At 37.2% G+C, this 15848-nt stretch overlaps 1 protein-coding gene across 1 annotated transcript; it reads right to left on the reverse strand.

Moving 5' to 3' along the window:
• Nucleotides 1-1350: 1350 nt before the first annotated feature.
• On the reverse strand, nt 1351-2698 carry LOC110855445 (amphiphysin-like). The gene is made up of 4 exons (XM_035855921.1): nt 2521-2698; nt 1966-2358; nt 1497-1612; nt 1351-1434 (listed from the first exon to the last, which is right to left on the reverse strand). The coding sequence occupies exons 1-4, from the start codon at nt 2696-2698 to the stop codon at nt 1351-1353; spliced, it is 771 nt and encodes a 256-aa protein (XP_035711814.1).
• Between the last annotated feature and the right edge of the window lie 13150 nt (nt 2699-15848).

The following is a 15848-nucleotide window of genomic DNA, read 5'->3' on the forward strand; positions in this document are numbered from 1 at the left end:
AATTTCAAGATTAGTTGTTTTTAATATTTGCTCATTCAGCCCCCCCTTAACGCAGTTGTGTACTGTGTTTTCATTCGTTTTAACTCCCCCTTCACGCAGTTATGTACTGTGTTTTCATTCGTTTTAACTCCCTTGTTTGACGCAAAAGACTAAATGATGTGAGCAATTCAGTATGAAAATTATCATGGGAAATAAATCAACGGTAAATACATCTATTTTCCGCATTTTATAGCGACGAAGAAGAAGAAGAACAGGAAGAAGAGTATGACCATCACACTCTTAGGGAGTATGTTGTGGAGCAGGTAGAAGAAATTAGAATTACGAAGGACACCGTACTAGCAACTACAAAATGGGAAAATTAGTAATTGTTTTATTAAACATACCTTAATTTTTCAAGTTTTCAAGGATACAAATATTAAAGTTTTTCCAGTCCTGCCTCAGAGAATACTGACGAAAAAATAGAATATTTGACTAACGCGGGGACAATTGTCTCCGGATGCATGATCAAAGCGATAAAAACAATTGCAGACAAAGTCCAAATTCAACGACAGTATGACGAGAAAATAGTGGTAAGAAAGGATAAATTGATGCAGGAGAAAATAAAACTACTAACGCAGCCAATCTTACCCTGTGCACATCCCGTCCTTACCCCGTCATGTTCGAGTACAGGTAAGCTATATTGTACTATAATTTGTATTAAATTTATTCAGTCGTATGTCTCATACTAAAGTGATCATATAGGCATATCTATACATCCAGTAGCATCACACCAGACTGACAATAGGAGTGACGGATCGGTAAATCTGAATCGTCGTATCAATTACGCGGAAAGCGTCGTATCATCATCATCATCTAAGATATCAACAACCAGTAAGTCGAGCAGAAGTTGTTTTTGTTGCGGAACGAAACACGCCGACCACGAAGCAAACGATTGTCCCCTTCGAGGTGTAGATCTTGTGGCGAGGCGGGGTCACAGGCCAAAATGTTATAATTTTTTGTTTTGAGAAAATGGCATTATTTCGGTATTTCCGCTTGCCGTTAATTTGTTTACGACATTATAATTTCGTCTCCTATGATAAATCCCTTTGTAGAGAAAATCCCTTTGTAAATCCTTATTATTCAACAGGTTTCAGATGAATTATTACCATATGTTTGAATTATTTTTATTATCGAATTATTGAATTATTAAATTATTGAATTATTGAATTTTATATTGAATCATTGAATTTTATATTGAATTATTGAATTTTATATTGAATTATTTTTTTGATATTACCATATGTTATACCATAATATTTCGGTATTTATTAGAATTGCTGTATGTAGGATGTAGTACTACAAATATGCGTTTTAGTGCACTAAAACTTTGCAAAAGTTGGCTGGAAACATCCCTTTGTCCCCATTTTCCTTGATTCCCAAAAGCCATCCTTCCTCCTGAAATAACAAAGAGTGCCCCATTTGATAAATACTAATCTGGTTAAATAGTTCTTGCTGACCTGTTCCTCTGGCTCCTCGTACTCAATAACCCGAATAATTTCTCCAGCTTCAAACGACAATTCATCCACATCCTCCTTTTGGTACCGATACGTCGCCCTCACACGATACAGGACTCCTAAACCAAAGGAAGGCACGAAAATTGTATGAAACTTGCACACGTAACAGTAATAATATACATATAATGTGTTTCTTGATAAGAAACATTATCTGACATGATAAAAGATTTTAATATTTTTAACATGGAGCCAGGCAAAATTAATTCACACGCATACACTTTTTGTAAATCATAGTTGTCTGACCAATCGAACCTGGCAAGCTCACTATGTATAAAATAGTTTTCTTTTCAAGCAAATTTTTCATTCGTTCCATTTTTGTAACAAGCGGTATTATTTTACGGTGTACGTTTATATACATAAATATTGTTTGGTTGCTGCTGAGCTTGTCGCTATATATTTTAGTAAATCTTACCAGGTTCTTTGGAATCACCTACACCAGGATTGTTTTTTTCCTTTGCTGGTGATTCCTCAGGTAACTCTCCATTGGCATGCTTTTGACTTAAAATTCCATGCAAAGGTTTGTTAACGCCTCGAACGGGGGCTGTGGCTGTCAGATTCATCTCGTCGTCGGATTCTACGCCAGTTTTACTCTTCTCAGTTGCTTTTCCTTTATTATTATCAATGGTGGCGTCCACAACTTTTACGTCCATTTTAAGCTTGTCCGAACCAGTGATGTCAGAATTACAATCGTCAGCAGGTTTGTCGGCTTTCTTTAGAACGATAGTGTCATTGTTGTTCGCGTCCATTGTGGGAGCTGTAGCGTTAGGGGTCGAATTTTTATTCGTGTCAATGAGCTCGTCTTTCTCTACAACAACACTGTATACATTGGGTTTCAATTATCCGTCATTTTACCTGGTTCTGCATCGTTCAAGGGAGCGAAGACAACGGGGGTGACGGGAGAAGCCTTTACGACTGTACTTTCTCCATCATCACTACTACTGCCCACTCCATTTTACCATCTTATCACTCGTTTTATTATTCGTATCTGATGAGGGTGGCGATTGTTGGGTTGTTTTTAACTTGGGTTCATCTCCGTTCTCTGCGGACATGCCGTTTGTGTAGGGTGTTGATGTGGTGGGTGTGGGTGGTGAATTTGGGGTGTGGGTTCCGTTACTTGTTACATGATTATTATTTCCCTCTGCCATTTTATTAATTGTCCACGAGTCAACTTAACAATGTTGACGTGAATTTAAGTGTATGCTACATACATATTATGTAACATTCATGATTAATGAACATGATTTCGGCTCAGGTGCATGAATCATGAATGAGACGAGTTTCTAGACGTGTTGTACTATAAATAACTTGAGAAAATTTCGAAAATTTTGGAGATGGTGAAATGTTTGCGTGCAAACTACCACACGTAGGGTAGATATGAATGATGGATAAAATCTCAAAATATGAATGAAAAATTACCACAAAAATCTCCAATATGGTCATAGATATTTTATATAAAAATGATTTTTTACTAACTTTTAGCATGCGCGATTTTTATCAATAAAACAAGTCGTGAAGCGATAAGAATTCTACATAAATAGAGGTCTCCCAGCGTCTCCAAAAAGTTATGTACATATCTCTGCCAAAGCTTACCATTGGCAGATAACGGCATTTACAAATTTCATACTAGTTAAAGCTGTGATCGATTGACGCTAAAATTGGGGAGCATACGGACGTCAGGTGAGTGGGACTGAGACTCCAACTAGAAAACGTGCGAAATGACGACAAAAGCTACCGTCCTACGGGGTCCACCAGTATTTTTTGTGTTGTCCTGCACAATGCATCCGGAAAATCCTAAAACATATGTACAATTATTAGTACAATTGTAATTATACAGATGCACATATGACCACCAAAAATTTGTAGAGATTTGGCTGTTTTAAAATAGAAAAATCTCTAGAAATCTCTTAAATTAACAATTCAAAATCAGAATTAAAAATAACCCCTTAATAGATAATTTAAACTCGTAAAATTTTTTTTTATTCTATTCAGAATTATTTTGGAAATTCCTATTTGAATCTATTTAATCGAAATATTTCGAAACATACCTGTCGACATTGGACGAAGAACTATCGTAGTAGAGTCTACTCGGACGACCGGGCTGGGTCGTTGTGGTTCTGGGGAGACGATTGGGGGCGACACTTGATGGTCTGGTGTCCCCGGGGACGATTGGGGGCTTGATGTCCCAGCCGCGTTGTGACCTTTTTTTCTATCATTCACCAACTTGGCTAATTTTCTTTTCGTCTCAGTTTGGCAAGGGGGAGAGGCAGGTCGGAGGGGTTCCGGCGATCCACTTGGCGATGTGCTGGGCTGACGGGGAGCGACCGCAATTTTCTCCAGAGCAGTGTCAGAAGCTGGAATTATTCAAGTTTCAAATTTCAAATTTCAACGCTGCAATATTTTTGACCTGAACACGTGGTGGAAAGGGAAAAAAATATATAACCAATATTGAGGCACTTACCTAATTCTGGTAGTTTGTCGACCCAGTCCAAGTTTTGATTGGGATCGAAATCCTCGTACAGCAGGTCGATTGGGATATCGGTCGTATCGAAGGTCGGGGTGATTTCGTCGACACTGTAAAACGGCACCCTTTCCATTTTAAATAAATGTTTGAGTTCATTCAGGAACTAAATTTCTCACTGTTACGCGAAATATTTTTAAGGCTTGGTTGGTGACTTGGAGAAGAGTAAAACGCGAGTGAAGGGAAGTTCCTAAAAATGTGCAAAAATGGATACCCGTTCAAGTCCCAGTCAACCAATTGGAGTGTAGGTGTGAGCACATTCCGGTGGAATGTGGAGGGTAGAGCTTTGCAGCTTTTCCAAGACTTCTATTTCTGTCTCCAGAAATTCTGACCAGTTTCAGGTCAACTAAGGAAAAAATTTCCAAAGACTTTCCCAAGAAATATGTATTTGTTTATTCACAATTTTTGGAGTTACATATTCTCGTCCGTCACGTACTGTAAATGAAGTTTCGTATACATATATGTATATACATATGTATGTATGTAAATATGTATATGTATCTGATAGTTAATATCTGCGATTTATATTTCTGAAATTTTTACATACATATAACGTCCGGAAATTAATACGTGTCTGCAACGCAGTTTTATTGTTATTTTGAATTTGCACGATTCGATCCGGGCTCAAAAATAGTATTTGCCGGAAATGCTTATCAAATAAGGCGATTTTTTTCCGTAAATTTTACTCTGATATGAATTTTTAATTCATTCATTTAAGCATACGCATGTAAATTATGTATGTTCTTTGTCATGCCATGTTGGATTTTTACAGTGATGCTACTAAATATGCGACATATATCTATGTATGTAGTACATATGATTTTATTCCTCATTCATATCCGACGTATGTTACCTAAGCATTTCTGTATTCATTCACTTCCAGAGACGATTAACAATGAAGAATGATGACATTTTTTATATATCTTATTCTAAGTCAATCTGAGTAACAAAAAACGCACGTTGCAAAGATTCATGAGTAAAATTACTAAAAATATAAAGGTTTTTTCATATTTTTTATTTAGTTTTATTTCACATTTTGCTTTATTAAAATATAATAACGCATTAGCATCGTCGTCAGTTACTTGACACAGGTCTTCAAATGATGGCGAAGAGATTTCATGGTCCGGAAGAGTTTTCCGCACGTGTTGCACAGGTGGGTTTTCTAAGAGGAGAAGAAAGAAGTTTAAGAAATGTTACCTTCCAGAAATATATAATTTGAGGAAATATTTGCATAAAAATAATTGGCAGCGGAAGCGGGGGAGGGGACATCTGAGGAGATAAATAATGTAGGATAGGAGAGGGAGGGGTCTCGTCTCAATAACATTGGCAGATGATGTGGAGATCGAATAATCAAAGGGACTGTCCCTACGTCCCCACGCTTCCGCGGCCCCTGTTAAACACTGACCTCGCTCGCGTGCGTTTCCATGTGCCCCTTGAATCGAGAGGATTCTTCTCACATACGGGACACGGTCTTGTTTCTGGCACTTTTGATCCGTATTTTTTCCCCATTTTCGACCCCTTTATTACCGGCGTGTCAGGATGGGTGGTCCGGATGTGGATGTGGTCCGGATGTGGATGTGGTGTGTTGAGGTGGTCCGTGCGTGAGTAAGTTTTCTCACAGGTGGCGACCGGGCACGGGATTCTGTCGCCAAGGTGTTCGAAATCGTCCTTGCGGACGGGTCGGCTCCTGCTGCACATGGTGAAAAAAGGGACGGTGGGATGTTTCCTTTTTAAGTGACGGTGCAGGTGAGTCCTTCTCTTGAAGGAGAGGTCACAGTTATCAGCCGGACACGGTAAACGGGTAAAGGTTTCGTCGTGCATGTGTCGAAAATGGCGTTCTTTTGTGTCAACGGTGCCTAATTTTTTGAAACAAACAGAACACTTGAGGGGATTGTGGATTGAATCCGAGTCGGAGTCCGTAGGGGGGAAGGGTTCGACTGAAAATTTGTGTAATGTGATGTATAATTTATTTAGATTTTATATTGAGGCAATTCACGCAGTTATTAGTAATTTAGTAACTCGTAAAATTCGTAGGTTTCGTAAAATAATTTTGTAGAATTTTACGAAATAAAACGTTGCCCTTAATCTGAGTAAGTTTACAGATTTGTAAGCCAATTAACCTTAGAAATATATGAACGATTTTGTAAAACGTTGCAATTTTACAGAATTTACGGATTTTACAAAGTTACCAAGGACTGAGTGAATTGGCTCAATATTTGTTATTAATTTAGTATTAAATTAGTACATTTTGGATCAGTTAAGATGTATGTGTACCCTTCGGTGGGACAAAGTCAGGATGTATCTTATCCAAGTGACGCTTTAAGTGGTCCCTCCTCTTAAACGTGAGGTCACAGTTATCCGACGGACACAGCAAAGGGATAAAGGTTTCGTCGTGTTGATGTCGAAAATGACGATCTGTTGTTTCAACCGAGCTGAATTTTTTAAAACAAACAGAACACTTGAGAGGGTCGAATATCCCGTCGTCGTCAGGGCAAGGTGGAGAGTTATCTGAAAATAGAGTCATAAATGCAAGAATTTAGAAATTGTGCAATCTTAAAAATAAAGTTACCCTTTTAAAAGTAAAAGAGTAAAAGTGAATGCACTCTAAATTCTTTATTAAGTAAACTATACTAAATCCAAAGTAGCGTAAACTTGATAAGAGCTAAGTTTACTCTGGATTTAGTAGAGTTTACTTCTTATTTTTAAGGGTGTAGATTAATATCTTCCTGGGGGGACTATTATCCCCCACGAGTTTGGGGCCCTTGTCATCAAATGCTTGAGATATTTAATAAATTTACATATGGGTTAAGTTTCTGATACCTTTTTCTTTCTCGCTACGCCTCGACTTTTTCGGTGTCGCTCCTTTTTTCCTTGATTTTACCGGAACATCTGGATGCGCCGCCCGAATGTGGATATTGAGGTGGTCGTTGCGTGAGTAAGTTTTGTCGCAGGTGGAGACAGGACATGGGATTTTGTTGGACGAAGCGTTGTCCCCAGACTTCCTAATTTTTGGGAAAGATACATCGGGATGTTTTCTTTTTAAGTGATTCCTCAAGTGGTCAAATCTCTTAAAGGCGAGATCACAATCATCCGCGGGACACGGTATGCGAGTGAAGCTGTCGTCGTGTTGGAGTCGAACGTGACGATTTTTTGTTTCGACCAGGGTATTCCGACCCTGGGTTTTCCTGGGTTGGGGTTTTGGGGTTTTACAGGGTTTTACTGGGTCGTAAATTAATAAAACCCAGCGGGGTTTACTATGTTAAAGGGGTTTTACTAGGGTTTTACTGGGTTCTACTCGGGTATTACCAAGTTGTATCTGAAATTCAAATAGATAAATCAATAGAATTAGTTTGCAGGTGCATATCTAACTCGAATTAAGTACTCTGATTTATATTCCGTAAATTTCTCTATTTATTTCGAATTTTTGTTTATGATCTAAAAATCATAATTTACAGCTTAACTTGGAGTTTGCTCAAATTCGTATTTTTCTTGTGTTCCTGGCATTTTGAATTGAACTTTTTTGATAAATCTTGATAAAATTCATTAAATTAACAAATTGACGTAATATTGTAAGTTTTATTATTTCACCCCAAAAATTGAGTAAAACCCAGTAAAACCCAGTAAAACCCAGTAAACCCCAAAACCCAGTAAAACCCCGGGGTAGTTGTTTTCAGAGTAAAACCCCGGGTTTTTCCAAACCCTGGTTTCGACAGTGGCGAATTTTTGGGAACAAATGGAACACTTGAGCGGATTGGAGGTGGTTCGGCATCCGAATCGTCTCCAGATTCTGGAGAGTAATTGGAGCATTCGTCATCCGACATGTTTTGTACGTCGTCGGGTTCGTCAAAGATTGGATCGTCATCTGAAAAAGTTTGTAAATAGAATTAATTCCTGACGTAAAAAAACAGTAAATGTCTGTGAAACACTGGTGGAAATGGCTCTAATTTGCATACTGATTAATAATTACTATCATGTTCGGATTGATTAGAAGTAGATTCGAGCTGGTCGTCGTTTTCCATTTCAACATCATTCATTTCACCCAAAACTTCCTCTACATTATAAAATAAATACAAATATTTGTAAGTTTATTTATTGTAAACGTTAGCAAAAAAATCGTTGGAAAATTTACCAAAAACAAGAGCAGGCGACGGTCCATCTTCACAAAGCTGGACAAAACATATATCTTCCTCCTCCTCCTTAATTTTAAATGAAATGTCACCCTCTTTCTGGCCACGGACGTGGCTGTTATCAATTTTTCTACATATCCCTTTATCCTTTGCGAGGATAGGTTTGACTATTTTCGTGCTATTTTGATTCCTTAAAGATCGCCTGACCTGCTGCTGTTGTTGTCCATTAAAAGTGCGGGGAGGAGGTGGTGGGGGAATAATTTTCGTGATTCTTTGACCCTGCCTCCTAAACTGCGCCAAACTTTTAGCGACCTGGCTCTCCATCATAGTCAAATTTTGAAACTGTACGGAAATTTTGTGAAGTCAACTCCTAGTTTCTGAAATGCGCGTAAAAATGTAAAATCTAAACGAATTTGGTAAGAACTATTTATTGCATCGCCCCGACTCGGGCGAAAATCTTTGGTTAATCTAGAATCAATGTATGTAAAGGGTGTTAATAAAGTCCGATCCCATGCATTTTTTGGAGCGTGGTTGTTACAAATTCAGCTGGAACTTTTGAACCAGTGAAGTTATTTATTTCAAATTTTTACCATGGGAGGAACAACTAAACGTGTAAGTCATGAGCATCTTAGCGTTGAGATACAAACATTGCATCAGCAGGGGCTTAAACCTACAGAAATTGTGCAAAAATTGGGCTGCAGCCGCAGAACTGTTTGGAAATGGAAGAATAAAAATTTTGTCCACGACAAAAAGCGACCAGGGCGACCCAGAAAGGTGTCACCTACCACAAAAAGAATGATTAAAAACAGACTTTGCAAGAAAACCGGTAGTTCATTACGTAATTGAGCAAGGGAGTTAAATGACTCAAAACGCTATAAAGAGAAGAAGAAGCAAATTAACTGTGTGACCGTGCAAAAATTTGTGAAAACTACGAAGTGGGGTCACACAGCTTACAAACTAACCAAAAAAACCTCTCATGTCACAAAAATATATCGATGACCGTCTGAAATTTGAAGAACTCCTTCAGAAAAGTGTCCATTTGAGTGAAAAAAGACTTGGTGAAGAATTGCGCAGTCACATCCTTTGGACTGACGAATCTATTATTGAACTATATCCAAAATTGAACCAACAAAATGTTCGTTACAGGACAGAAAACAAATCGGATGTACCATCAAGAGCGATCCCAAAATTCGGGCTTAAAGTTATGGTAGCGGGTGGATTTTGTGCACGTTGCGTGACCCCTCTACATATCATACCAAAAGGCCAATCAGTCAATGCAAAGCATTATATGGAAAAAATATTACCTATCTATTTCGATAGCATGGGGAACAAGGAAATATTTCCGAATGAAAGAAAAATAGTTTTCATGCAGGATGGTGCTATAGCCCATACAGCAAAAGCGAGTTTGAGTCTCATCAAGACGCAAGTTTCAACGGTCTGGAGCAAGGGGGTGTGGGCCGCTAACGGCCCAGATTTGAATCCCCTGAAGAACCAGTGGTCCATACTTAAGGAAAATGTATACAAAGAGCCACAACCCCGGACGAGGGAAGAGCTAGTAAAAAAAAGTTCAAGATGTATGGAATTCGATTTCCAGAGGCACATTGGAAAAATTAGCACAGAGCCTTAAACAAAGAGTTGAGGGCATGGTTAAAGTAAATGGTAACAAGACCAAATACTAAGGTAAATATGTCGAACATTTTTTGTAAGTATCACGGGTAGTTTTTTTTTATACTAGCCTTCACTTTTTTACAGGAAAAATGGGATCGGACTTTATTAACACCCTGTACATAGATTAGAGAATATTCTGTATTAGATAATTTTAGTTTTTGGGTTTGTGATTAATCTCAAATTAATCTTAAATTTGTACGATCGAAATAAAATATGGAAAATATAGGAAAAATCTGCATTTTTAGTCTTGATACTCATTAATTTTCCAGGGCTGGAAATACTGCAGTATTCGACGTGGAGATCTGAGTGTTCGTGACACGAACCTTTACTCATACACGAACTTCGTGTATGAGTACAAAAGGCAATGATGCATGACGGCGAGTGGAAATTTTGCACGGAAAAGTTTGACTTATTATTACACTCTTAAAAATCATGGTACCCTTCTGAAAAGATAATTCACTTTAGTATCTTATCTAAATTGTACTAAGGATTAAATTAAGGATTAAATTGTCCTAAGTCCAATGTAATCCTATATACCTAATTCGATAAAGCGTAAAGTTAATTGATTATTGTTCAATAAATCAATAAAATTCGTTTATACTAATAATGAAATCCATGCAGTCTGAACATTAAGTTATTCCTCTGACTGTATCATGTCAAAATAAATGGATGAGAATAATTGCATTCATACATAAATTATAACAACAACTTTATTTATACTTTTTAAAAATACTTAATTTTAACAACCATTTTCAAAAAATGAAAAGTACAATTTAAAATCCTCCAGGTACTTCCAAGGAAAAATTAGATTTATGCAAACTTATTTATTTAAAGGCACAAATAACATGATGAGTGTCATCCGTCACTATAGCTTCACATACAAGAGGGAATTTCCTTTAGATTGATAAATATGCAAATCAATATTATGTCTGTTCCGACAATATTTAATAGACATTTAGCCATTTATGAGCAGGAAATCTCACTCAATATCAATTTAAGTAAAATGTGACAACAATTATTTTTATACACTCTTAAAAATATCCTAACCATTTTGAAAAGTACTTAAATGCGCTCTGAATTCTAAATTAGGTGAACTATACTAAATCTAGAGGAAACCTTATTCTTCGCACAAAATTAAAGTTAGTCTGGATTTATGATCGGGGATTTAATATGGAGTTCAGAGTCTTTTCAAAAGGAGAACAGTATTTTTAAGAGAGTTCACACGTGTGTATGCATATGTAGCATGTCAATGACATTTCCAAGAATCAACATACATAAATGCAAATTCTTTAGCCAGACATGCAGATTACGAAGGTGTAAAGAACGCATTCCTTGACGTGCAAGAAGTTTTAATATTAAAATCATAGACAGACTTTATTTCGATATTTTCCTACATTCTAAACCGCTATCATGTGCTTCTTCCATCAGTTCTATTATGCCGAAATGGCAGGAAATTTAGAACTATTTCAGTTTCCACAGTCGGAAGCATACATTGGGCTTCAGGCCGTTCAGAAAGTTAATTTTTCCTCGAAGAAGGAAACTAACAATAGGTTTATCCAGATATCCAATATTCCTTCAAGATACTGGAAACCTTGCGTCCTGCATGTGCATTATCTACTAACTTGTACACAGTTTTTAAATGGGGACCTTGACTCAAAAACCGATTGGATTATGGATACCGTTTTGCCCATGAAGAGTCCAAGTTATGGGAATGATTATTTGCAAAGTAGTCCAAATTTTGTGATCCTTTTGCTCCCAGGAAAGTACGGATTGCGGGAAAGGTTGGTAACTTAATAAACGAGATGGTCTTGGCTTTGGTAACACGGTAAAATCCGACCTTGCAAATTTTCATAAACCTTTACGAAAATGTGTTGGGAAAATTGGCGTACAAATTTTCGCAAACTTTCTCAGATCAAAGGCGTCTCGGTAAAAGTTTGTAAGATTATTTTACAAGACACATTTACCAATGACCCCTTAACGACAGATATGTTCCCAAACTATTGGAAAGATTGCGCTGGATAATTTGTTTTTTTAATCGTACTTTTGACTTCAAATATGTCATTTATTTATGATTAGGGTATGAACAATTACCTTCGTATAGTTAGCATCGTAAAATAGTATACGAAGAAAAAAGGTCAAACTTCGCGCAAATAGCAACCTTAGTAACGCCATTTTTTATGCTAAGTCTTGCTACGTTTAAACAACTTCCTAATCGCCGTGACTTAGCCTGTCACACTAAAAATGCTTAGAGTGCAAGGGAATAATTAATTCCGTCAATACCTACATATAATTACAAAACTATTAAATTTGTCAAAATTATGTAGGTACAATAAAAAAACTACCTTCACGCAACCTCTCTATTATAAATAATTAGCCTTGTACATATTTAAAACCCGTAAATTCAACAACCATTACCAAAGAAAATAAACAATACTTTTTGCAATTTTCTACAGGTCTATAATTACCCCGACATGTTACACTCCACTCTTATCCAGTTTGAAACAAGTTTTATTCTACGGGACCACCTATTTCGCCATAATGGATCAAAAATGGTACGGAATTTGTATCCACTGCGGAACTCTGGTGTCCAACTGGACTTTCCTATTTCCAGTCGAATTCGATTCGTTACACGGAATTGGTCAAACATGGAGAAAGAGACATTCCCAACTTGACCAGGTAGAATTTATCGAAACTTATGGAGTTTCTGCGATGCCAGACGACCTGCAAAATACAGTGTGTCAAGAAGATTTGCAGGAGGCTAGAAACTTTAAATGGGCAACGGTTGAGGCCGCTGAATGTTTAGGTAATTTTTACTTATGAAACAGAGAGCGGTTATATATTCATTTTCGATCGTAAAACTTTGTGAGGATGTTCCAAAATCCAGTTCGCAAAAATATGTATATGTATAAAGGTACATCCAAATCTTTCGTCATCAAAAAAGACTGATTTTAACACCCACCAATTCTTTCTTTCTCCATCATGTTCCTAAATATTAAGCTTGACGCGAGTAAAACGGGTGACCCACCTTTTTGATGACGTAATATATAGAACTTCCCTACCACTTTAGCAATTTATTTAAGAGCACGTGCATATCGCAAATATTTCAACGATGCGAGACCAAATTTTTGTGTTAGAAGAAATTTGATTTACTTAAAAGATCCAGAATAGTCCATTTTTGCATTTATACCTCAAAGATTTTGGAACTTATTCCGTGACATTGGAACTTTTTAGCGATTTTTTTGTCAATTACAGGGTGGTCAAATGTCACGCTACAATGGAAAATTTTTGACTGGGAAAAATTAGTAAGTTTCCACTAGTTGCCTAATGGAGATTTAGATGTCTCCAAAATTGAACATTTTAAGAAGTTTTAAGAAGTTTTGATAATAAATACAAATCTGTATAAAAATGTATAAAAATCTCAATTCAAAATTTTGTAACTAATAGAGATTTAGGGGGTTTTCCAAATAGAAAAATTTTTTAATGTTGAAAAATTTGCAATTGTGACATTTAAGCCACACTGTATGTGTATGTTCATATCCGCCCTCTGGACCTTAAATTGATTAGCTATTATTACAGTCAAAATTAAATCTCTCATTATTTCCTCCATAAGCTCTCATCCTGGCTAAGAAACTGAACGTCTCTTTCACCGGGGGGTTGGTTGGGAGTCAAGATCCGTTCAAGATCTCGACCACGTTCGAGTACGCGTTCGACTCTTACTACAACAGGAAGGCCCACATGATCGATAAGACCACGAGGAAGCGCTACATTCAAACGCCATACTGTGCGAAACCCTACGAATACCAGTTGCTTATCCTGGTCCACAAAAATGCGACCAGATTCAATGTTGCATACGCAATTTCGACCAGATTCGACTTGTTTGTATGGCTCGTAATCTTTTTGGCGACCGTAGCCTTCGTGATATTCGTTCTCGCAGCGCTGAAAAATGTGGGTGAGTGGGTTCCTGTTCAAATTCATTTATTAGGGAACGTCCTGTATTACGTGATTTTAAAAACCCGAATTTTATGCCACTCTTTTCCTATCTTACTCATGTTAAGATTAACACAAGAAAGATAGATGACCCAAAATCAGTTATGAATCTTTTTGATCACGTAATACATGGACGTTCCGAAGAAATATGAATGTATTTTTCACCCATAATTGACTAAATTGCTTTATTGTGGGTGAAGATTTTTTGAATGAGTGAAAATTGAATTGTAAATATTTATTAATTCATATTCATGAAGAATGAATGAAGGATTTTTCTCACTACTCATTTTTCACGTTATGCTTGATACATACATATGTGTAAGGTGTATTGAGAAAGCCGTCTAATATGGGAAATTTGACATAAAAAATGTATGTATCAAAAATGGATAATGAATACTGAATGAAGACTTATTTTCAAACTTTGAAAGTGAATAATTTTTTAGTTGAATGAGTTCTTAATGATGAAATATTTTTTGAACAGGTACGGGTACGTGGTCGGTGTGGGTGTGGCTCCGCATGTGGCAAAACGTGGGATCCATGTTGATTTTTCAGTTTGTGCCATCTTTCGTCAAGAGGTGCGAGACGAGTGGAAGCCCATCGTTGTTGATGGGTTTTGTCGTGTGGACTTTGATGATTTCGGTCATTTCGAACCTGTATTCGGCCATGATTCTGTCGGTGTTTTCGACCCATCCGGTACCTCACATTCCTAAGGATTTGGACGAGCTGTTGGCCGGAACATTTACAGATATTCCTCTCTTCAGTGCTACGGGACAATTTGGGGCAGGAAATTTTGGTAAGGCAATTGAGTGCTGTTCACGAGCAGGAGCCAGCTTGGCTCGATTAGGGTTAGAGTTTAGGGTTCACCCTAAACTCTCACGAGAGTTGAGCCGATCCGGCTTCGAAATGTTCGATTAATCGAGCAAGCTACATATATTTCTTGTGAAACAAGCCGAGCCAAGAAAATCATGCGCTGTACCAGTCAGCTCATCCCGGCCTGTTAAAATTTCTGGCTAGGTCGCTCACTTAATTTGCATACTAGAACTCCAACCAGCCCGGGTAAAATAGGCTGGTTAAAATTTAAGATCTAAATATCTAGACGAGCTAAGCCAATAGCTCAGCTGAATAAGTTAGTTCGGCTCGATTTCGAATTTTAGCGAGCCTTTCCGAGCTGAGCCAGGTACAGCTTGGCGCGTGAACAGCACTAATCCTGAATTAAGCTTAAATTCATTTGTACCTAGTTTTCATAATTTTTCATAATATTTCTCGTAATTTTTCACACGTCTAGAGTTCACCTACCTCACTAATCAACTATTCGAAGGAATCCGCCACACCGATTCGGCTGACAGAACAAAATTATTCACCAAAACGTATCCAGCCCTATTCAACAGGGTTCTTTCTCCTCTCGTTTACATGGATGGTTTCAATGCCCATGCTAAAACGAGATTCATATTTAACCTGACCTATTCCGTGGCACAATTTCACTCCAAACAACCACCCAACGCTGCAGATTACTTTGAACGAGCCGCAACCATCGTGGAAGTGAAGCCTGGACCAGTTACCGCCATTTTGGACGACATCCGAGATATCGAACACTACGTCAAGACGGCGAAAATGGTCAACTTGTATGCAAACTTTGACGAATGGAAGCAAGAGTATGAAATAAATTCATATAGAATGAGTGACGATTGAATGATTTGTTTTCAAATTTTTCAAATTTTTAAATATTGTATGAATGTTTTTCAAATTTTGGAATGAATAAATATGGAATGAATGTTTTTAAAATTCTCGAATAAATATATATATAATAAATTATTTGCCAAATTTTCGAATGAATAAATATTGAATGAATGTTTTTCAAATTTTTGAACGGATAAATATTGAACAAATATTTATTTACGTCACGTTAACGAAGAATGAATGAATTTATAGCCAGGGAAATTCGTGCCGTAAATCGAATTTTATATTTGATGTAAAATTCATAATTACTTCAAACTA

This window comes from Folsomia candida, unplaced genomic scaffold (assembly GCF_002217175.1).
Source record: "Folsomia candida strain VU population unplaced genomic scaffold, ASM221717v1 Fcan01_Sc012, whole genome shotgun sequence".
Classification (NCBI taxonomy): Eukaryota; Metazoa; Arthropoda; class Collembola; order Entomobryomorpha; family Isotomidae; genus Folsomia; species Folsomia candida.

Coding starts and splice junctions, on each gene's coding strand:
- LOC110855445 (XM_035855921.1), bottom strand. CDS start 2,698: ATGGCAGAGGGAAATAATAATCATGTAACAAGTAACGGAACCCACACC. Junction 2,359..2,520: donor AGATACGAATAATAAAACGA/GTGATAAGATGG, acceptor GTGTTGTTGTAG/AGAAAGACGAGCTCATTGAC. Junction 1,613..1,965: donor AGGTGATTCCAAAGAACCTG/GTAAGATTTACT, acceptor CCTTTGGTTTAG/GAGTCCTGTATCGTGTGAGG.